The 15,501-nt window shown below is 54.2% G+C and overlaps 1 protein-coding gene across 2 annotated transcripts in view; it reads left to right on the top strand.

Moving 5' to 3' along the window:
* LOC144729344 (filamin-C-like) overlaps positions 1–15,501 on the top strand; it is a 70,791-nt gene that overhangs the window by 44,124 nt on the left and 11,166 nt on the right. Inside the window, exons 14-35 of one of the 2 annotated variants that reach the window (XM_078609534.1) lie at positions 168–311; positions 942–1,065; positions 1,181–1,341; positions 1,740–1,830; positions 2,050–2,219; positions 2,617–2,734; positions 3,449–3,705; positions 4,262–4,615; positions 4,855–5,098; positions 5,613–5,789; positions 6,225–6,387; positions 6,552–6,712; positions 7,529–7,696; positions 7,981–8,104; positions 8,199–8,355; positions 9,889–10,078; positions 10,743–10,984; positions 11,442–11,522; positions 13,018–13,096; positions 13,628–13,768; positions 14,123–14,251; positions 15,132–15,305. In XM_078609534.1, coding sequence (XP_078465660.1) covers positions 168–311; positions 942–1,065; positions 1,181–1,341; positions 1,740–1,830; positions 2,050–2,219; positions 2,617–2,734; positions 3,449–3,705; positions 4,262–4,615; positions 4,855–5,098; positions 5,613–5,789; positions 6,225–6,387; positions 6,552–6,712; positions 7,529–7,696; positions 7,981–8,104; positions 8,199–8,355; positions 9,889–10,078; positions 10,743–10,984; positions 11,442–11,522; positions 13,018–13,096; positions 13,628–13,768; positions 14,123–14,251; positions 15,132–15,305 — 3,649 coding nt within the window. The remainder of the gene's footprint in view (positions 1–167; positions 312–941; positions 1,066–1,180; positions 1,342–1,739; positions 1,831–2,049; positions 2,220–2,616; positions 2,735–3,448; positions 3,706–4,261; positions 4,616–4,854; positions 5,099–5,612; positions 5,790–6,224; positions 6,388–6,551; positions 6,713–7,528; positions 7,697–7,980; positions 8,105–8,198; positions 8,356–9,888; positions 10,079–10,742; positions 10,985–11,441; positions 11,523–13,017; positions 13,097–13,627; positions 13,769–14,122; positions 14,252–15,131; positions 15,306–15,501) is intronic. The other variant, XM_078609535.1, reaches the window with a different exon arrangement.

Here is a 15,501-nt window from a genome sequence, read left to right as displayed (position 1 = left end):
ACCTACCCCAAACAGCCCCTGCTGACCACACGAAGCGGTTGTGTCCTCCGTTATTTGTTGTCACTGGGTGTTAGAGACCATCTTTGGCATGGATCACATCTTTGCCCTCTCTTGTGCTGTTGCAATCTCCTCATCCTCCTGTTTGTCATCGTTGTCGTCCGGTCCAGGATGCGGAGGGCGCCCCGATCGATGTGCAGGTGAAGGACAATGGCGACGGCACGTTCCTGTGCCGTTACACGCCTCGCAAGGCCATCAAGCACACCTTCCTCACCACATGGGGCGGCGTCTCCGTGCCGGGCAGCCCCCACCGGGTACGGCTCCCCGCTCCCTTCGCCGCCGTGACGTTTGTCGCCGACGGCGCAGGACACACAGCGCGCCTCCTCCTCCACCCTCTTGCTCTCTTCCCACTGCTCATCTGTTCGCTCGCGTTTCTGAAATTCACGGCCCTTCTTTACTGTGACAGGGATGTTGTTGTTGACCCATGTGCAATCCAACAGTGGGTTTTGCCGCATCGCCCTCTGCCGATTTTAAAATCTCACCTCAGCACTGTCCCCCACCAACACCTGTTTCTACGCGTGGTAGTCGTGCCCAACCAACAAGCGCTGATCGTGCTCAACCCGACTTGGCTTCCGAGATGTGGCGATTGGGCGCCTTGCAGTTTTGGCCGTAGATCACGCAGACGTAGAAATTTTGAACCCTTGAGTCGTGTGAGAGAAGTTGGTGCTATTGTGAATGGCGCTACAGCCTCTGCGTGAGATCTGAGAGGGGGGTATAAAGTGGGGGGGGGGGGGGGAAGCATCTTGTCGTGTCTCCAGACCCCCCCCCTCCCTGAGTAGTGACCAACATCCGTGCACGATGTTCAGCACAACCGTGTATGTTGATGCACTGTGTGAGCCTGTGTGCAAACCCTTACCCGCGTGTGTGGGTGCGCGTGTCGTCAGGTGACGGTGAGCAAGGGCAGCTACCCGCAGAAGGTGAAGGTATCCGGAACGGGCGTCGACCGCTCCGGCATCAAAGCCGGGGAGCCGGTGGAGTTCACCGTGGACTGCTCGGAGGCCGGGGAGGGTGAGTTGCGGCACAACCGAGCGCACTTACTGTGCCGCCAGCGCGTACCGTTGTACCACGCTCACCGCTACGACTCCCCCACGTTACCCCCCCCCCCCCCCCCTTCGCCGTGCAGGTGACATCAGCATCGGCATCAAGTGTGCGGCGGGGCTGCTGGGCCCCACCGAGCAGGACCTCGACTTCGACATCCTCAAGAACGACGACGACACCTTCACCGTTCGCTACATGCCGCCCGCCGCGGGCCGCTACACCATCATGGTGCTTTTCGCTGACCAGGTGACTGCTGGTAGTGACCGTGTCCGTAAGTAGTATAGTGCAGATGGTGGTCGGGACGCTAGTGGGTTTGTTGATGGCTAGGCTGGTGATAATGTAAATTGTGGGGAGTGATTGAGCAGTGGTTAGTGCACGGTCCTATAAACACAGATTTTGTTTTTGGTTGTGGCCAACATCTGTGTCCGAAATCTTTTGAACCGGTCCAGAGACGCCTCCCTTAGAGAAACTCACAGTAGAATGGAGATTGTAGTTCTAAGGGTGGTGGCGACGGTAGCTGTTGTAGTGCTTTTGTTAGTTTTGGTGAAGGTGTTGTGGTTCTGGTGACCTGTGTGCCGCTGTTCAACGAGCCGCCTCTAAAGCTAACGGGCAATGCCCCCCCCCCCCCCATTTCACCCCTGCAGGAGATCCAGCAGAGTCCGTTCCGCGTTAAGGTCGACCCCTCCCATGACGCCTCCAAGGTGAAGGCCGAGGGTCCGGGCGTCAACAAGACAGGTGGTGACCTCCTCTTCAGTATTCCCCTCGAGCACTCAGCGGGCACGGCTAATATTCTTGCGGTGATGTACTAATGTCGTTGGTGGGCAGTTTTAAAGTAGCGGGCCTCATGGGCCATGTGAAATTCTGTAGTCTCTCCGCGCCTGCTCTAAAACTTTGCTAATTCCAATGTTGCACTGCTGTCTCCCTCCTCCACCCACACCTGCCGGGGACACACAGGTGTGCAGGTGGGCAACCCGACGCACTTCAAGGTGTTTGCGCAGGGGGCCGGGCGGGGCAAGGTGGATGTGGAGTTCACGGGTGCTGGCAAGGGCGAATTGGTGCGCGACTTCCACATCCGGGAAGAACCGGGCGACACCCACAGCGTGGAGTACACACCCTTGCAGCCGGTGAGGGTCTGCTGGGGTCCTACGGGGTCTTAGGTGCTCCAAGGGTCTGTGTGTGTGTGGGGGAGCAGTATTAGCACATTGCACTAGGAATCCGGCTCATGACCAAGACCAGTGAATATTCTGAACCGGTCCTGGGCCTTCGCTAGGTCGGCTTGACCTTGAATGAGTACCTGGTGCAGCGTGTAAACATCGGCACTGGTAAGTGAGGCAGCCGGTGTGGTACTGCCCCCCCCCCCCCCCCCCAACCCTCTTGTGTCGTGCCGGCCTTCAAAGGTGCTCGCCAACAACACTTGCCCCAAAAATTCTAAGCTATTTAAGGGTGTCTGTCGTTTGTGTGTCGAAAGTGTCTATCCGCGTGTCCATGCGGCGTTGCTAATGGGCGATCCTGTGTCCGCAGGGGAACATGGCGGTCGCGGTGAAGTATGGGGGCGACCTCATCCCGCGCAGCCCGTTCACAGTCGGCGTCACTCCGGCCGTCGACGTCTCGAAGGTTCGCGTCAACGGCCTCGACAAAAGTGAGTGCACACAAGCACACGCTCGCAGTCTCGTCCATCACGGTGCCGTTGGCTTTGGGGGTTTGTGACACGGTGATGATACGCTTTGCTACAACTTCATTCAAGTGACTATAATGTCTTGTTTTTACAAACCTAGATTGTTTTTTTCCTTGAGAAATGTTGCATAGTTTCGTTTCCTCCCTTTGCATGAAAATCAGATGTTAAATTTAGTTGAATCGCTGTGGGGTTACTTACCTGCAGACTGCCCATATGCCAATAACATTCTGACAGGTGCTCGTCAAGGCCTTTTTAAATATTGGTAGTTTTACTATGGTTCTTGTGTGTTTGTGTATTGTGTAGTTTTGTATCCAATTGGCATCGTAACCTTTGGGCAATTTGCCAGCATTGTTTTTAAGGAAACCCGACTTAGCTGATTGGACACTGACTGCCAATGCTGGTCCATGGTTTGCTTTTGTTGACCATATGCTGCTGATGAGAGATGCGTTCCCAGAAGGCTGTGGCCAATGAGATTTTTGTGCAGACATAAATGTGGGAACTTGAAAGTGTTCTGTTTCCTTGGTTATCTTGTTATTTATCTTCTCTCGACACTTGATGGTTATTTTGCATTGTGATTGTGGAGACGAGAGCGAGTGTTTGGTTTGTGTTGTTACTCGTGCATTGCCCTCATCTGACTGTCGCATCTCCCTGAACACCCCCTACCCTTCCCCACTACAGAGGCGATTGTTGGCCAGGAGTTTGTGTTTGCGATTGGGAAGCGTGGCGCGGGGGGCCAGGGTGCCCTGGACGTGCACGTGGCCGGGCCGACGCGCCGAGCTTTGCCGTGCCACCTGGAACCGGCGCTCGAGGGCTCCGAGTGTAGCTTCACGCCGCGCGAGGCCGGCACACACCTCGTCACCGTGAAGTATGACGGCGTGCCCATCTCCGACGAGCCCTTCTCGCTCGAAGCCGCGCTCCCGCCCGACCCCTCCAAGGTGAGGCCTTTGCCAGGCCCGTGGAGGCAACGGAACAAGGATGGCCATGTTACAAACCACTGCCATGACCTCAATCCTACGGATATAGAATCTCGAGGATTCATAGCAAAAGTTTCTATGTTCCTCGAAGTGACCGTGACCTAATGTGCCATTAAACTGAACTATGTAAGGCTACCAAACAATCTTGATTTTGTCCCCAGTTCAAAGATTACCGGCTTCATACTCTACTCATGCTTACAGGCAAAGGAGCAGGGCTTGCTGTGGAGTGTGTAAGGTTTGGCAGAGTAGGCGGAGCCTGTGAGCAGTAGGCAGTGTCATATTTGGAATGAGCTAAGGTGACCACGAGCTGTGGGTTGGGCAAGGAATTGCGTGGGTGCGTCTCCATAGAAGAATATCGGTAACATTATGGGCCATGGCACTTCTGTTTTTTACTTGTTAAGGTGGGGCGGGTCTGACAAAGGAAGTTAGGTGGGGGGGGGAGGCTGTCAGCTTGTATCCTCCATTGAGCCTCCCAGAAAAAATGCGATGTGATGTTTCCACAACGTGGTGTGCGCAGGTCCGCGTGTCGGGCCCCGGGCTGCAGTCAGGCGAGGTGGGCCGCCCGGCGCAGTTCTCTGTGGACACTCGCGGCGCGGGCGAGGGCGGCTTGGGCCTCACGGTGGAGGGCCCGTGCGAAGCTCGCATCGAGTGCGAGGACAACGGCGACGGCACCTGCTCCGTGGCATACACGCCCGCCGAGGCCGGCGAGCACCTGGTCAATGTGCTGTTCGCGGGGCAGCACGTCCCGGGGTCGCCCTTCCGCGCCCTCATCCACCCGACCTTCGACCCCTCGCGTGTCGTGGCGTCTGGCCGTGGCCTGGAGAGGTCCAAGATGGGCGAACCGGCCACCTTCAACGTCGACTGCTCGAAGGTGAGCGGCGCGGTTTGCAGGGGTGGAGGTTACCGGCGTCGTGGACAAAGTAGTTGGTCAAGTTTGTTTAGTTCAACCAGGATGATCTGTTAGATAAGTGAGTTTATATCACTTTAGCGAACAATCGATCCTCAAGCCACGGCACGAATGCACAACCTCCAAGATCTGCCCCGACTGTATGGCACCACCTATCTTACGTTGGTCGATTTGCGCCGACCCCTTGTGTGCGTTGCATCCAGGCCGGCGATGGAGACCTGGCGGTGGACGTGCTGTCGGATTCGGGCATGCGTGCCGATGTGAAGACACGGCGCGGGCCCGACGGCCTACACGCCGTCACCTTCACACCGGTCACGCACGGCCCGCACACCGTGTCACTCACGTACGGCGGGAAACCCGTGCCACGCTTCCCCGCGAAGGTCGCGGTGGACCCCGCCGTCGACACCAGCGGCATCAAAGTGTCGGGCCCGGGCGTGGAGGAGAGGGGTACGTGCTGCTGGTGGGGAGCGGTGGCGTTCCCACAGTTCCCCCACCATCCCTCCGCGCTCCTGCGTGTGACCTACAACTTCCCTCCCCACCTCCCCCCCCCCCCCCCCCCCACACCAGCAGCGCTTGAATGGTTAAAGAATCCCGGAATGGGCCGATGATCACAATGAGGACAGTATTTTTTTTTCAGTTTCCTGTGATATTATATTATTGCAGTGGTGCAGTGGTTGTGTGGCGATGGTCATGTCGTAGTGATGTTTCAGGAGTGGTGTTTGTGGTGAGTGAAGTGGTGACAATGTCCCCCCCCTCCGTATTATAGTAACAACAACAGCGATTTAATGCATTTGGGTTTTGTCGTTGGTGGCAATAGTTCCGATGGTGAAAATAATCATGTGGAGTTTTGACACCAGTCATTTATTGAACTCTATAACCATAATGTGCAGTCATTGGTGGTGCTTGCACTGCTGGTCCCTCCATTGAGTTGAAATGTTGGCGTTCATGCTGTTATTGGCAGGCGTGTTCTGCGAGGCAACAACAGGCTTCACGGTAGACGCGCGGGCTCTGGGCCGCGCGGGGAACGGCGCCCGTGTCGTCACGCGGGTGACCGGGCCCTCGGGGGCCATGATGGACGCACCCGTCAAGGCCAAGGGCGATGGCACCTATGCCGTGGAGTACACTGCCTGCGAGATCGGTACGTGCTGCGGGAGGAAAGCTTTTGGTCGGTGTGGACTGTCGGCTGTGCATGGAATGTAAACTTCCACACTGACCAAAGGAAATAGAATATAGTACAATTCCCAGACTGCATCTCTCCATGCTGTGGAACAAACACAAGTTCAAGACATGGCGTTTACGACAAGGAAAAGTAAACGGGCCTGGGTAGGATGCATTACCAGAAGGGGTGATGGGCAACAGGCGAGACTGGTGACTGAATGACAGCCAAAAGAGAGCATGTCCAAGAAAACGACCACCGCGGAGATGGAGGGATGTGATCAGTCCAGGGGAAACCCATCGACTCGCATATATTAGACTGTGATCTAAATTGGATTCTTAAGTGGTAGTTGTTTCTCAACCCTGTTGTCGGCAACTTCACAAACTTCACGTGTTCCGACGCCCCGCCACCCTGCAGGTGTGCACACGGTGGACGTGCTGTTTGAGGACACGCCGGTGCCGCGGAGTCCGTTCCGCATCGCCGTCGACGAGGGCTGCGACCCCTCGCGGGTCCGAGTCCACGGGCCCGGACTCAAGTCCGGCATCACCAACCAGCCTAACCGCTTCACTGTGGAGACCAGGTGCGTGAGTTTTGTGAAATTGTATTTTTGGCCTATTCGAACTTGTGCCCATTCCAATATTGAATTGCAAGACTATTAGGAAACTGTGCAATATTAGGACGATTCCATCTGCACTCCCGTTTTCGTCCGGTCGCCAACCCTGCGCCTTATCCCACCGTATATAGGGGCGCTGGCACTGGAGGCCTGGGCCTGCAGATCGAGGGCCCCACGGAGGCCATCATCTCTTGCACGGACAACAAGGACGGCAGCTGCCTGGTCGAGTACGTCCCGGAGACGGCGGGAGACTACGACGTGCTCGTCACCTACGGCGGCCACCCCGTCACCGGTACCGCACGCACGCTCGCGCCGGACTGTGGCGCTCGTGCAGCGCGTGGGAGGGGATGTGCGCGTGCATTTCTTCGTGTGTGTACGTGTGTTTTTGAGGTGGGGGGGTGTGTACGCACTCATGCACGCCTGCTTGCATGCAAGCGTGGTTATTAAATCTTTTATATTAAGTTCGCTTGCTTGCGCGCTTACGACCGTGCAAATCTTTCAGTCGTTTTTTAACCCACTTCCCGTGATCCAATCGAGCTGACATTTTGCACACAGACTCGTTGTGCGTGACAATTTATTTTCGTGAAAATTTTTTTCCAAAATTTTCCACTTTTTAGGAAAAACAAAATTTCATATTTAATTTAAAATACCAATGTGATAAAAATGAAACTCTTACTCAAGAAAACCAGAAATGAATAATAAAATAAAACCGATGCCACGCATATAAAGGATTTATAGTGAAAAACTTTGTTTTACGGGTTATTTTTTTTTCTTGTTTGCTTATGTGCACGTGGACCTTTTGCGCATGTGGGCGTTTGTTTGTGTGGTGTGCGTGTGTGCATACGCACATGTGGGTGTATAGTTGTTAGCATCCTCCACTAATAATTTCGGTCGCCCGAAATCTGATTCTCACTCGCAACCAACATTGGTGACATCTCCGAACTGGTCCTGGGCCTCCCTTAGGTTGACTCGGGCTCCTAGGCAAACTTTACCAGCGGTGCGTGGTGCAGCCCATCTACCCCGTCGTGTGCCATGCCGGACTTGGTTGCTCGCGAATAGGACTTATCTCACGAGTGTTGAAGGCTACATGTGGATTTTTGTTTGGCAGGGAGCCCATTCCGCGTGCCTGTCAAAGGCACCGTGGACCCGAAGCGCGTGCGCATCTCGGGACCTGGCGTGGGCGGCGCCGTGCGTGCCGGCGTGCCGCAGGAGTTCAGCGTCGACTGCAGCAAGGCCGGCGCGGCGCCGCTTGAGGTCACCGTGAAGAACCCGAAAGGTGCGGCACCATCGGCACAGTTGCTGACGTCGCCGCCCATTACCTGCATCTAAGTCCTTGTCCTCTTGCCATCGGTGACCTCGCAGCCCACCCTGCCATTACTACCAACCACCATGCCGACACTGTTACTATCGTCACCGGCATCTCATCAATTCACCTATACAGTATCATTGCCGCTATAGCGGTTTCATACCCATCGTTATCCGTGCCCCCGTCGTCGCCCCCCCCCCCCCCCCCGGCTCGCCGAGTGACTGTGCCGCCCGGCTGTGCGATGGCGCGAGTAGGTGTGCTGGAGCCCGTGCAGGTGGAGGAGCGCGCGGGTGGCCTGCACGCCGTGCGCTACGTCCCCACCGCGGAGGGGCCCTACACGGTGGCCGTCAAGTACAATGGAGAGAACGTCCCCAACAGGTGATGTTGTGGGAGGTGACATGATTTAGGAGTTTTCTTTAAGCCACCGAAACACGAGCTGGGTTTGACCAGTGTCTGTGGCTGGCGCTTGCAGCCCCTACAAGCTGACGGTGCTTCCCAAGCACGACGCCAGCAAGGTGCGCGCCAGCGGCCCCGGCCTCAACAAGACCGGCGTGGAGGCCAGCTTCCCCGTGGAGTTCACCATCGACGCCCGCGACGCGGGGCAGGGTGTGCTGGCCGTGCTCGTTACGGTACGGCCCGCCCACTGCGCAGCGACACCATTACGCAGCTCATCCCAGGGTGCCACGGTGGCAAGATGTGAACTATCTTCTTGGTTCTTTCGGTAAAGTCACGTAGAATGGAAATAATAAAAAATTAACCCGTAAAAACAATTTTTCACTATAAATCCTTTATATGCATGGCGGCTAGAGTCCTCTCGTCCTCTGGCTTGAGATGGCTGCCACCATTAAGCAATTGGTAATTAAATATAATTAATTTTTTCCTAAAAAGTGTAAAATTTTGGAAAAAAATTTTCACAAATACATTGTCACGGACAACGAGTCTGTGCAAAATGTCAGCTCGATTGGATCACGGGAAGTGGGTTAAAAAACGACTGAAAGATTTGCACGGTCGCAAGCAAAGTGAACTCAATATAAAGGATTTAAAAATAAAAATAATAAAATAATTCTCACGACGTTTCGGCCATAACGCAAGCAGCCGTCCTCGGGTGGAGAACAGGTCTGTCGGGAAGACCGCGTCTGAATGAGAAGATGTGAGCTACTTCACCTGGTATACAGGTTGCTGGTTTCATCCAGACCCTGGCCGCTTGGATTTTTATTTCGAGTCCTCCGATTTTTCCCTTCACACGTGGAAACGTGCGAATATGTGGCTGCTATAAATTTCCAGATGAGCCACTTTGTTGTGCTATCATTTGTGGCCAGGTCGCAGATGGAAACTAATGTTACAAAGTTTGACATGTACGCTTATTATGGATAATGTTTGCACATAAAAATTATTAAAGGTAATATGCATGGTTTTAATGGAGGATAATAACTAATGTATAGTTTAACACGTAGGCATTGGCAACCAATATCATCCATAATATAGTTTTATTTTTAGTTAGATCGCATAAATACGTCATTAAACCTGCCACCAACTGACACCCAATTTAGTAAGGTTTGTCACATAAACAGAACACTCCAATTCATCACTAGTACAGCACACCGGTGTGTTCGAGAGCAAATCCACAACATTTAACGTCACTCGGATTGTAAATGTTGTGGATTTGGCGCATTGGCGTGTTCTGTTTGTGACAATCCTTACTAATTTGCTGTGTCGAGTGGTGGCTGGTTTAACGACACATTTACACGACGTAATCCAAAAAACTTACATTAGTAACTACTGTATAGCAGCTTCGATTTGAAGAACCATACCTCCTTTTGAAAGAAATAGTTTGCCTACTAATGACCTTAACCTTAGCACCAAGCAGTGTTACTGCAGCCCTCGCGTCGATCCAAGCCAACCGCTAAACCTAACACTCCAGCCCCAGAACTTGCCGGTCCCCAACTCTTAGCCAACATTGACCCCACAACCCCTCGCGCACCCGTGGGGGGGATCTCACAACCAAACACTAATCCAGGCTTCTTAACGACTTTACTTGCTAACGCTACCGATTTACCTGTTTATGCATTACCTCGTTTTCTTTTTAACGTGCCTGTGTGTTTTGTTAGTTACTCGTTTTACTTATTTGGCTAACCCCCCCCCCCCCCCCGCCACTCCGATAGGACCCAGAGGGGCACCCTCGGCAGGCGAGCGTGCGCGACAATGGCGACGGAACCTACACGGTGTGGTACGTGCCGGACTGCGCCGGCCGCTACACCATCGTGGTGAAGTATGGCGGGGATGAGATCCCGCTGTCTCCCTACAGCGTGCGTGCGGTGCCCACCGGCGACGCTTCAAAGTGCCGCCTGCAAGGTGAGTGGCGGTGCCATCAATCCTGTAGCCGTCGAAGCCACGACCGTCACGGGAGTCGCTTTCCACAGCTGTCACCAATGACAGCCACCAGCAATTGGGCCGAACTTGGAAGGGGTGTACGTGGCGGTGACTTAGAATTGCTTTTGAGAGGAAAATGTTCCCCCCTCCAATATTTAATCCATATTTTGCTAACGGTATCTTACTACTCTTGGCTCCCTGTGGAGCATAAGGTCGCAACAAGCCCACGCCATGCCGGGACTGTTTTTGGCAGCTTTCTCCGCTTCACCCCAAGACAGGCCCATGATCTTTAGTTGGACTTGAATGGTGCGTTGCCGTGTTTTTTACCCTTTTGGTGTCACGATACAAAGAATCTGTTAGCTTCTCTCGCCGAGTAAGATAATGCGTAAAATTTACAAGGCGAAGGGGTGAATCCTTAATTTTTGTCTGTTTTGGTACCTGAAGGACTCTATTTCCAGGCCACCGGAACTTTGTGCAGAGTGCTTTTGAGACCTGGCAACGACTACCGCCCCCTTTTTCCACCTGTTTCCGAGAACCCATTACCCACAATTCACTCCTTCGAACACAAGCCTGATGCTTAACAGCAGGTGATTCTAATTGTTTGTCTCACCCCTCTGCCCATCCCATCCCTCCTCCACGTGCGTAGCGCCAGCGACGCACCTGGCGTTGGGGCGCAACACGGCGTTTGCGGTGGACGCGCGCGGCGCGGGCAAGGGGAAAGTGACATGCCGCGTGCGCGACCCCGAGGGCCGCGAGGTGGACGTGGAGGTGCAGGAGCAGCCCGATGGCAACTTCCTCGTGCTGTACAGCGCCGACACGCCAGGGCCGTACGTCGTCACGATCCGCTATGGCGGCGAGCACATCCCCAACAGCCCCTTCCGCCTCGTGGTGAGCACCCGTACACTGGACACTCGAGCACATGCGAGTGCATTCTCGTGCAAGTGCAGATGCTTATATAAGCACATGTGCACAAAATATTAACGTGTGTACACAGACATAGTAGTACATGCATGGATCCAGTTGTCACATTTTGCCCCCTGACGAATCGCACCTTGTACAATTGCCATCTGTCAACTATCACATCTGTCAATTTCATCTTCCATCTCACATTCCCACGTGTTTTGCAGCATTTCTGATCACCCGTCCACCTGTTTGCTTGTCCCTCTCTCAACTCCAGTTTCCAGTGTACCACCAGCAATGCTGTAAATCTCATCACTCGCTCACCGCATCGCTGTGCACAACCGATTTTTTTTTGTAACATTAACCACCGTTAATGCAACACTTGATGGTAACTTCAACAAACGCTGACGGTAACGGCGGTGGTAACGGTGCCCGGACTGCGTAGGCCTCCAAGGACGCGCCTGTAGTGGAGGAGCAGCGAGTGTCGGTGAAGCAGCAGCAGCAGTCCGCTCTAAAGCCGCTCCGGGTACACGTGCGTGCGTGTCTCCCCTCGTCTCTCCCCCACATGTCCCCGGCACCTTGGCCTCGCCCTCTGAACCACCTGCCGAGCAGCAGCATGCGCCACGTGGATTCTGCACTGTGCATGCCTTGCTGGTGTCCCTCCCGCCACCACCCCCCTCCCCGCACCAGTCGGCTGACCTCTTTGTTTGTGGACTTGCCTTTCAGGGCATGTGTGGTATTTTCGAGTCTCCCGCCGCGAGATGTTTCCACTGCTCCCCTCTACTACTACTACTCTTCTTTCCTTGCCGGACCTTTCTTCGGCGGGCTGTGGGAGAACCGCGATGACGCTCCTCGGTGATGGGAATGCGAGGAGGCTCCTCCCCCCCCCCCCCGCGGTCTCGCTGCGTAGTGGAGCGGTGTTGCGTGCAGGGGGTCCGGTGTGGGCACCCACCGCTAATCTCGCTCGCCCTCGCTCTCCGCACTAACAGCTTGTGCACGTGGGAGACCGCTCTCTGCCTCACGGCTCGCCCCCCCCCCCCACAACCTCCCCTCTTCGTGATGGTGTGTTCAGGCCTCGTCTCTTAATTGCTGATTTATTTTGTTAGTACATTTTTTTTATATTAACTTGGACGTTTTTAAAACGAGCCAATACACTCGGTGATTTGTAGTGGACACGGGAAAACCACAGACAAGGGGGGAAGGCGACCAAAAACTCCGCCAACAATTGCCAAAGCTCTGTGGTCCTATATTGGGATGTTTGACCAACTCCATAAATAATTGGGTTAACTGACAGTGGTCAGAGTGATAATTCAACCTGATATTGGTTCGGTCTTGCCACCCTGCACTTACTAGCATGGTGAAGTATTGCCGAACAACCCCAATGATCAACACGGTGCGGGGGGGGGGGGGGGCTCCTCCACCAGTGGCTTGATCAAAGGATGGAAAAATATTTTAATCATTCAGTTATGATAATAGGTTTAAGTCGCAGATTTAAATTGTTATTGCTACTTAATGGGCTCAGAATGTGTTTGTCAAGTCGCATTGGTTTGGACATTGTATTCATAGGATTTTTTTTTTGCTGTCGGTTAACCAACAGCAATGAGGAAGTGGTTTTAAGGGTGTCTCGTGGTTCTCCGGAACGTGGGCGTGCGTGTCGAGTGAGCAATATTTACTGCTGTGTGTGCGGCTCTTCTTGTCTGCATGCATGAGTGCGCATGTACCCGAGGGAAACGACTGCACATTAGTTGGCGCACTTAAGAAACTAGAAGCCTCAGTTCGATTTCAGTTCGTGGGATAACGGCAGTGGCAAGTGGGATCGGAACCTGTTCAAGATCTCCCCGGAGTGAACTCTGCCTGAAATTGAGAATTTACTGCGGTGTGAAATCTCACCACCCAAGGCGACCCTGGGCGGCGTAGGGCTATCTACACTGCCGACCCCCCCCCCCCCCCTCCGTTCTCCATGCCAGCCTGGTGAGGAGGCTTACGGTCTGTTCTGTGTGCGTCTCTTGCCGCGTGTCCAGGCACAGGAGCAGGTGGGCCACGCACTGCGACCATTCAGCCTCGTCATCCCATTCGTGGTGAGGCGTGGTGAGGTCACTGGTGAGTGCAACCCGCTCCCCCTTTACCCCCCCTCCCCACACATCACCACTCGCAGCCCCCACCTCAGTCACTCCCAACTATCATTGACTCTTCATGGAGAACGCTGTTGACTACGTGTGTGTGTGTATGCATCTGCACATGGGGGGGTGAGTCTTGATCGGTCTGTGTACGTATATTGGCGTGCATCCATCTCTGTACCTGGGAAGCAGCGCAGTGGTTGGCCCGCTATGCTACCAACCCGGTGTCCCCGAGGTTCGATTCCCGCTCACGACCAACAGTGACTATTATCTGAACCGGTCTTGGTCCTCCCCTACGTCGATTCGGACTCAAATGAGTACCTGGTGCGGTGTGTAAAAACATTGCTGCTTGGGAGACTAAGACAGCCAGGCGTGGTGCTGGCCACCCACCCCCTCGTGTGCCATGGTGGCCTTCATAGATGCTCGCTAATAGCACTTGCCCTAACGGTCTGAAGGCTATACGGAGTGTCTGTCGTCTTGTTGTGCACGCGACTGACTGCGTGCATGTGCATAGGGGAGGTGCGCATGCCCTCGGGTCGCAAGGATCGCCCCGAGATCGTGAACAACGGTGACGGCACGGTGACGGTGCGCTACTCGCCCGTGGAGAAGGGCCTCCACGAGATGGACATCAAGTACGATGGAGAGCACATCCCAGGTGAGCAGCGGTGACTCCGGGCAGGTGTTGATGCACATACTGAAAAGGTACAATGATATGTCAAGATACACAGCTGTACGAGTACATAGTAATACAGGTGCATGGACACGTGGGTATACGGGCGCATGGACAAACAGGTATACAGATGCATGGATACACTGCGAAACAGGCACATTGACACATGGGTACATGGATATTCAAGTTATAGTGAGGCATTCGAGATGAGCAGCTATACAGGTATGCATGTACATGGATACACACACAGGTGCTGGGCAGTGTTGATGGTATTAGTGACCTTAAGAGAACTCCCTGAGAATCGTTACCCACCTCCCCCGCTGTTAATGTTCGCTGCAGGAAGCCCGCTGCAGTTCTACGTGGACGAGGTGGAGAGCGGGAACGTGACTGCCTACGGACCGGGCCTGAGCCACGGCGTCGCCAACCAGCCGGCCTGCTTCACCATCGACACCAAAGATGCTGGCGAGGGTGAGATGCACGTGGCAAATGCGGCGGCGGCAGTTGCACCTCCTTAACGATGTTGAGAGGTCCAACTGCCGCACCGCATTTGCCACGATGTTGAGATGTTGCCTGCCTGATGAACTGTAGCTGAAGGTGGCAGTTGCTTGGCAGAGACAGTTGGTGGCAGCTGCCTGGCAATTGGATCGGTAGCTAATGCATTGTCTTCACTCTGCCGTTACTGGTGTGTGTGGAGTAGTTTGAGCACAGTGCTATAAATTCAAGAAATCTGAGTTCAATTCCCAGCCATAGCTGATATCAGTGATTTGTGATTATGAACTTCTCCCATGGGTCAACTCATCCCCTACTTGGTAACTGGATCTATTTACTGGCTACGCCACTTCGCGTGCACCGTGCCTGTCTCAATAGGTGCTCGCTAACCCCACTTGTCCAGAGTGGTGTAGCCTACACAGGGAGAGGTGGTTTACCCCTTTTCCACCGTAACATCAGAGCCATGCGGGGTTCTTGCCAGTACTGGCGGTTTTCCACTGGCTATTTGCTGTGCCAAGCCAGAACCAACCTATTTATGCGCTGGCCTCAAAGGCATCCGAATATGGCTTTGAGCCAAACGGGGTCAGAGGTGGTGCTAATGCCGCGATTTTTTTTTCATCCGACATCAGTCGGTACACAACTCTTAGGCAGCATCACCACGTCATCGGCGTGTTTTGTGGTGTGCATCACGGTTTAAAACAACCCAGTGCCTCTGCGGATCTGCTCCGGGGCTGGCTTGGCAAGGCCCTGGCGTGGCTCTGCAGTCCTGTGGGGAGAGGGGGAGGGGGAAAAAAGAGGGACTTTATTTTTGATTTTTGTTCCTAATTCCACACCTCTTCCCTTTGCCCACGGTGAGCAGGAGGGCTGTCGCTGGCCGTGGAGGGCCCCTCCGAGGCAGATATCTCGTGCCAGGACAACAAGGACGGCACCTGCTCTGTGTCATACCTCCCCACGACGTCTGGCATCTACAGCATCGTCGTCAAATTCGACGACCAGCACATCCCTGGCAGCCCCTTCTCGGCCCGCATCACCGGTACCCCGCACGGAAATCACACATTCGCTCATGGTGTTTCCTCTGTTGGGATTTGCCGGAGACTGTGCCGGTGTGGCAGAGATGATCTGGTAGAAATCTGGCACGAGATGGCGTGACAGTATTTATCGCAGGAACTTTTTCACATTTGATACCCTTCTGCGCTTGACATTAAAACTTGCGTCATGCCATTCATATA

Source organism: Lampetra planeri, chromosome 32, assembly GCF_965212315.1.
Source record: "Lampetra planeri chromosome 32, kcLamPlan1.2.h2, whole genome shotgun sequence".
Lineage (NCBI taxonomy): Eukaryota > Metazoa > Chordata > Hyperoartia > Petromyzontiformes > Petromyzontidae > Lampetra > Lampetra planeri.
The sequence above is the reverse complement of the archived record's forward strand: the minus strand, read 5'-3'. Positions and strand labels throughout refer to the sequence as shown.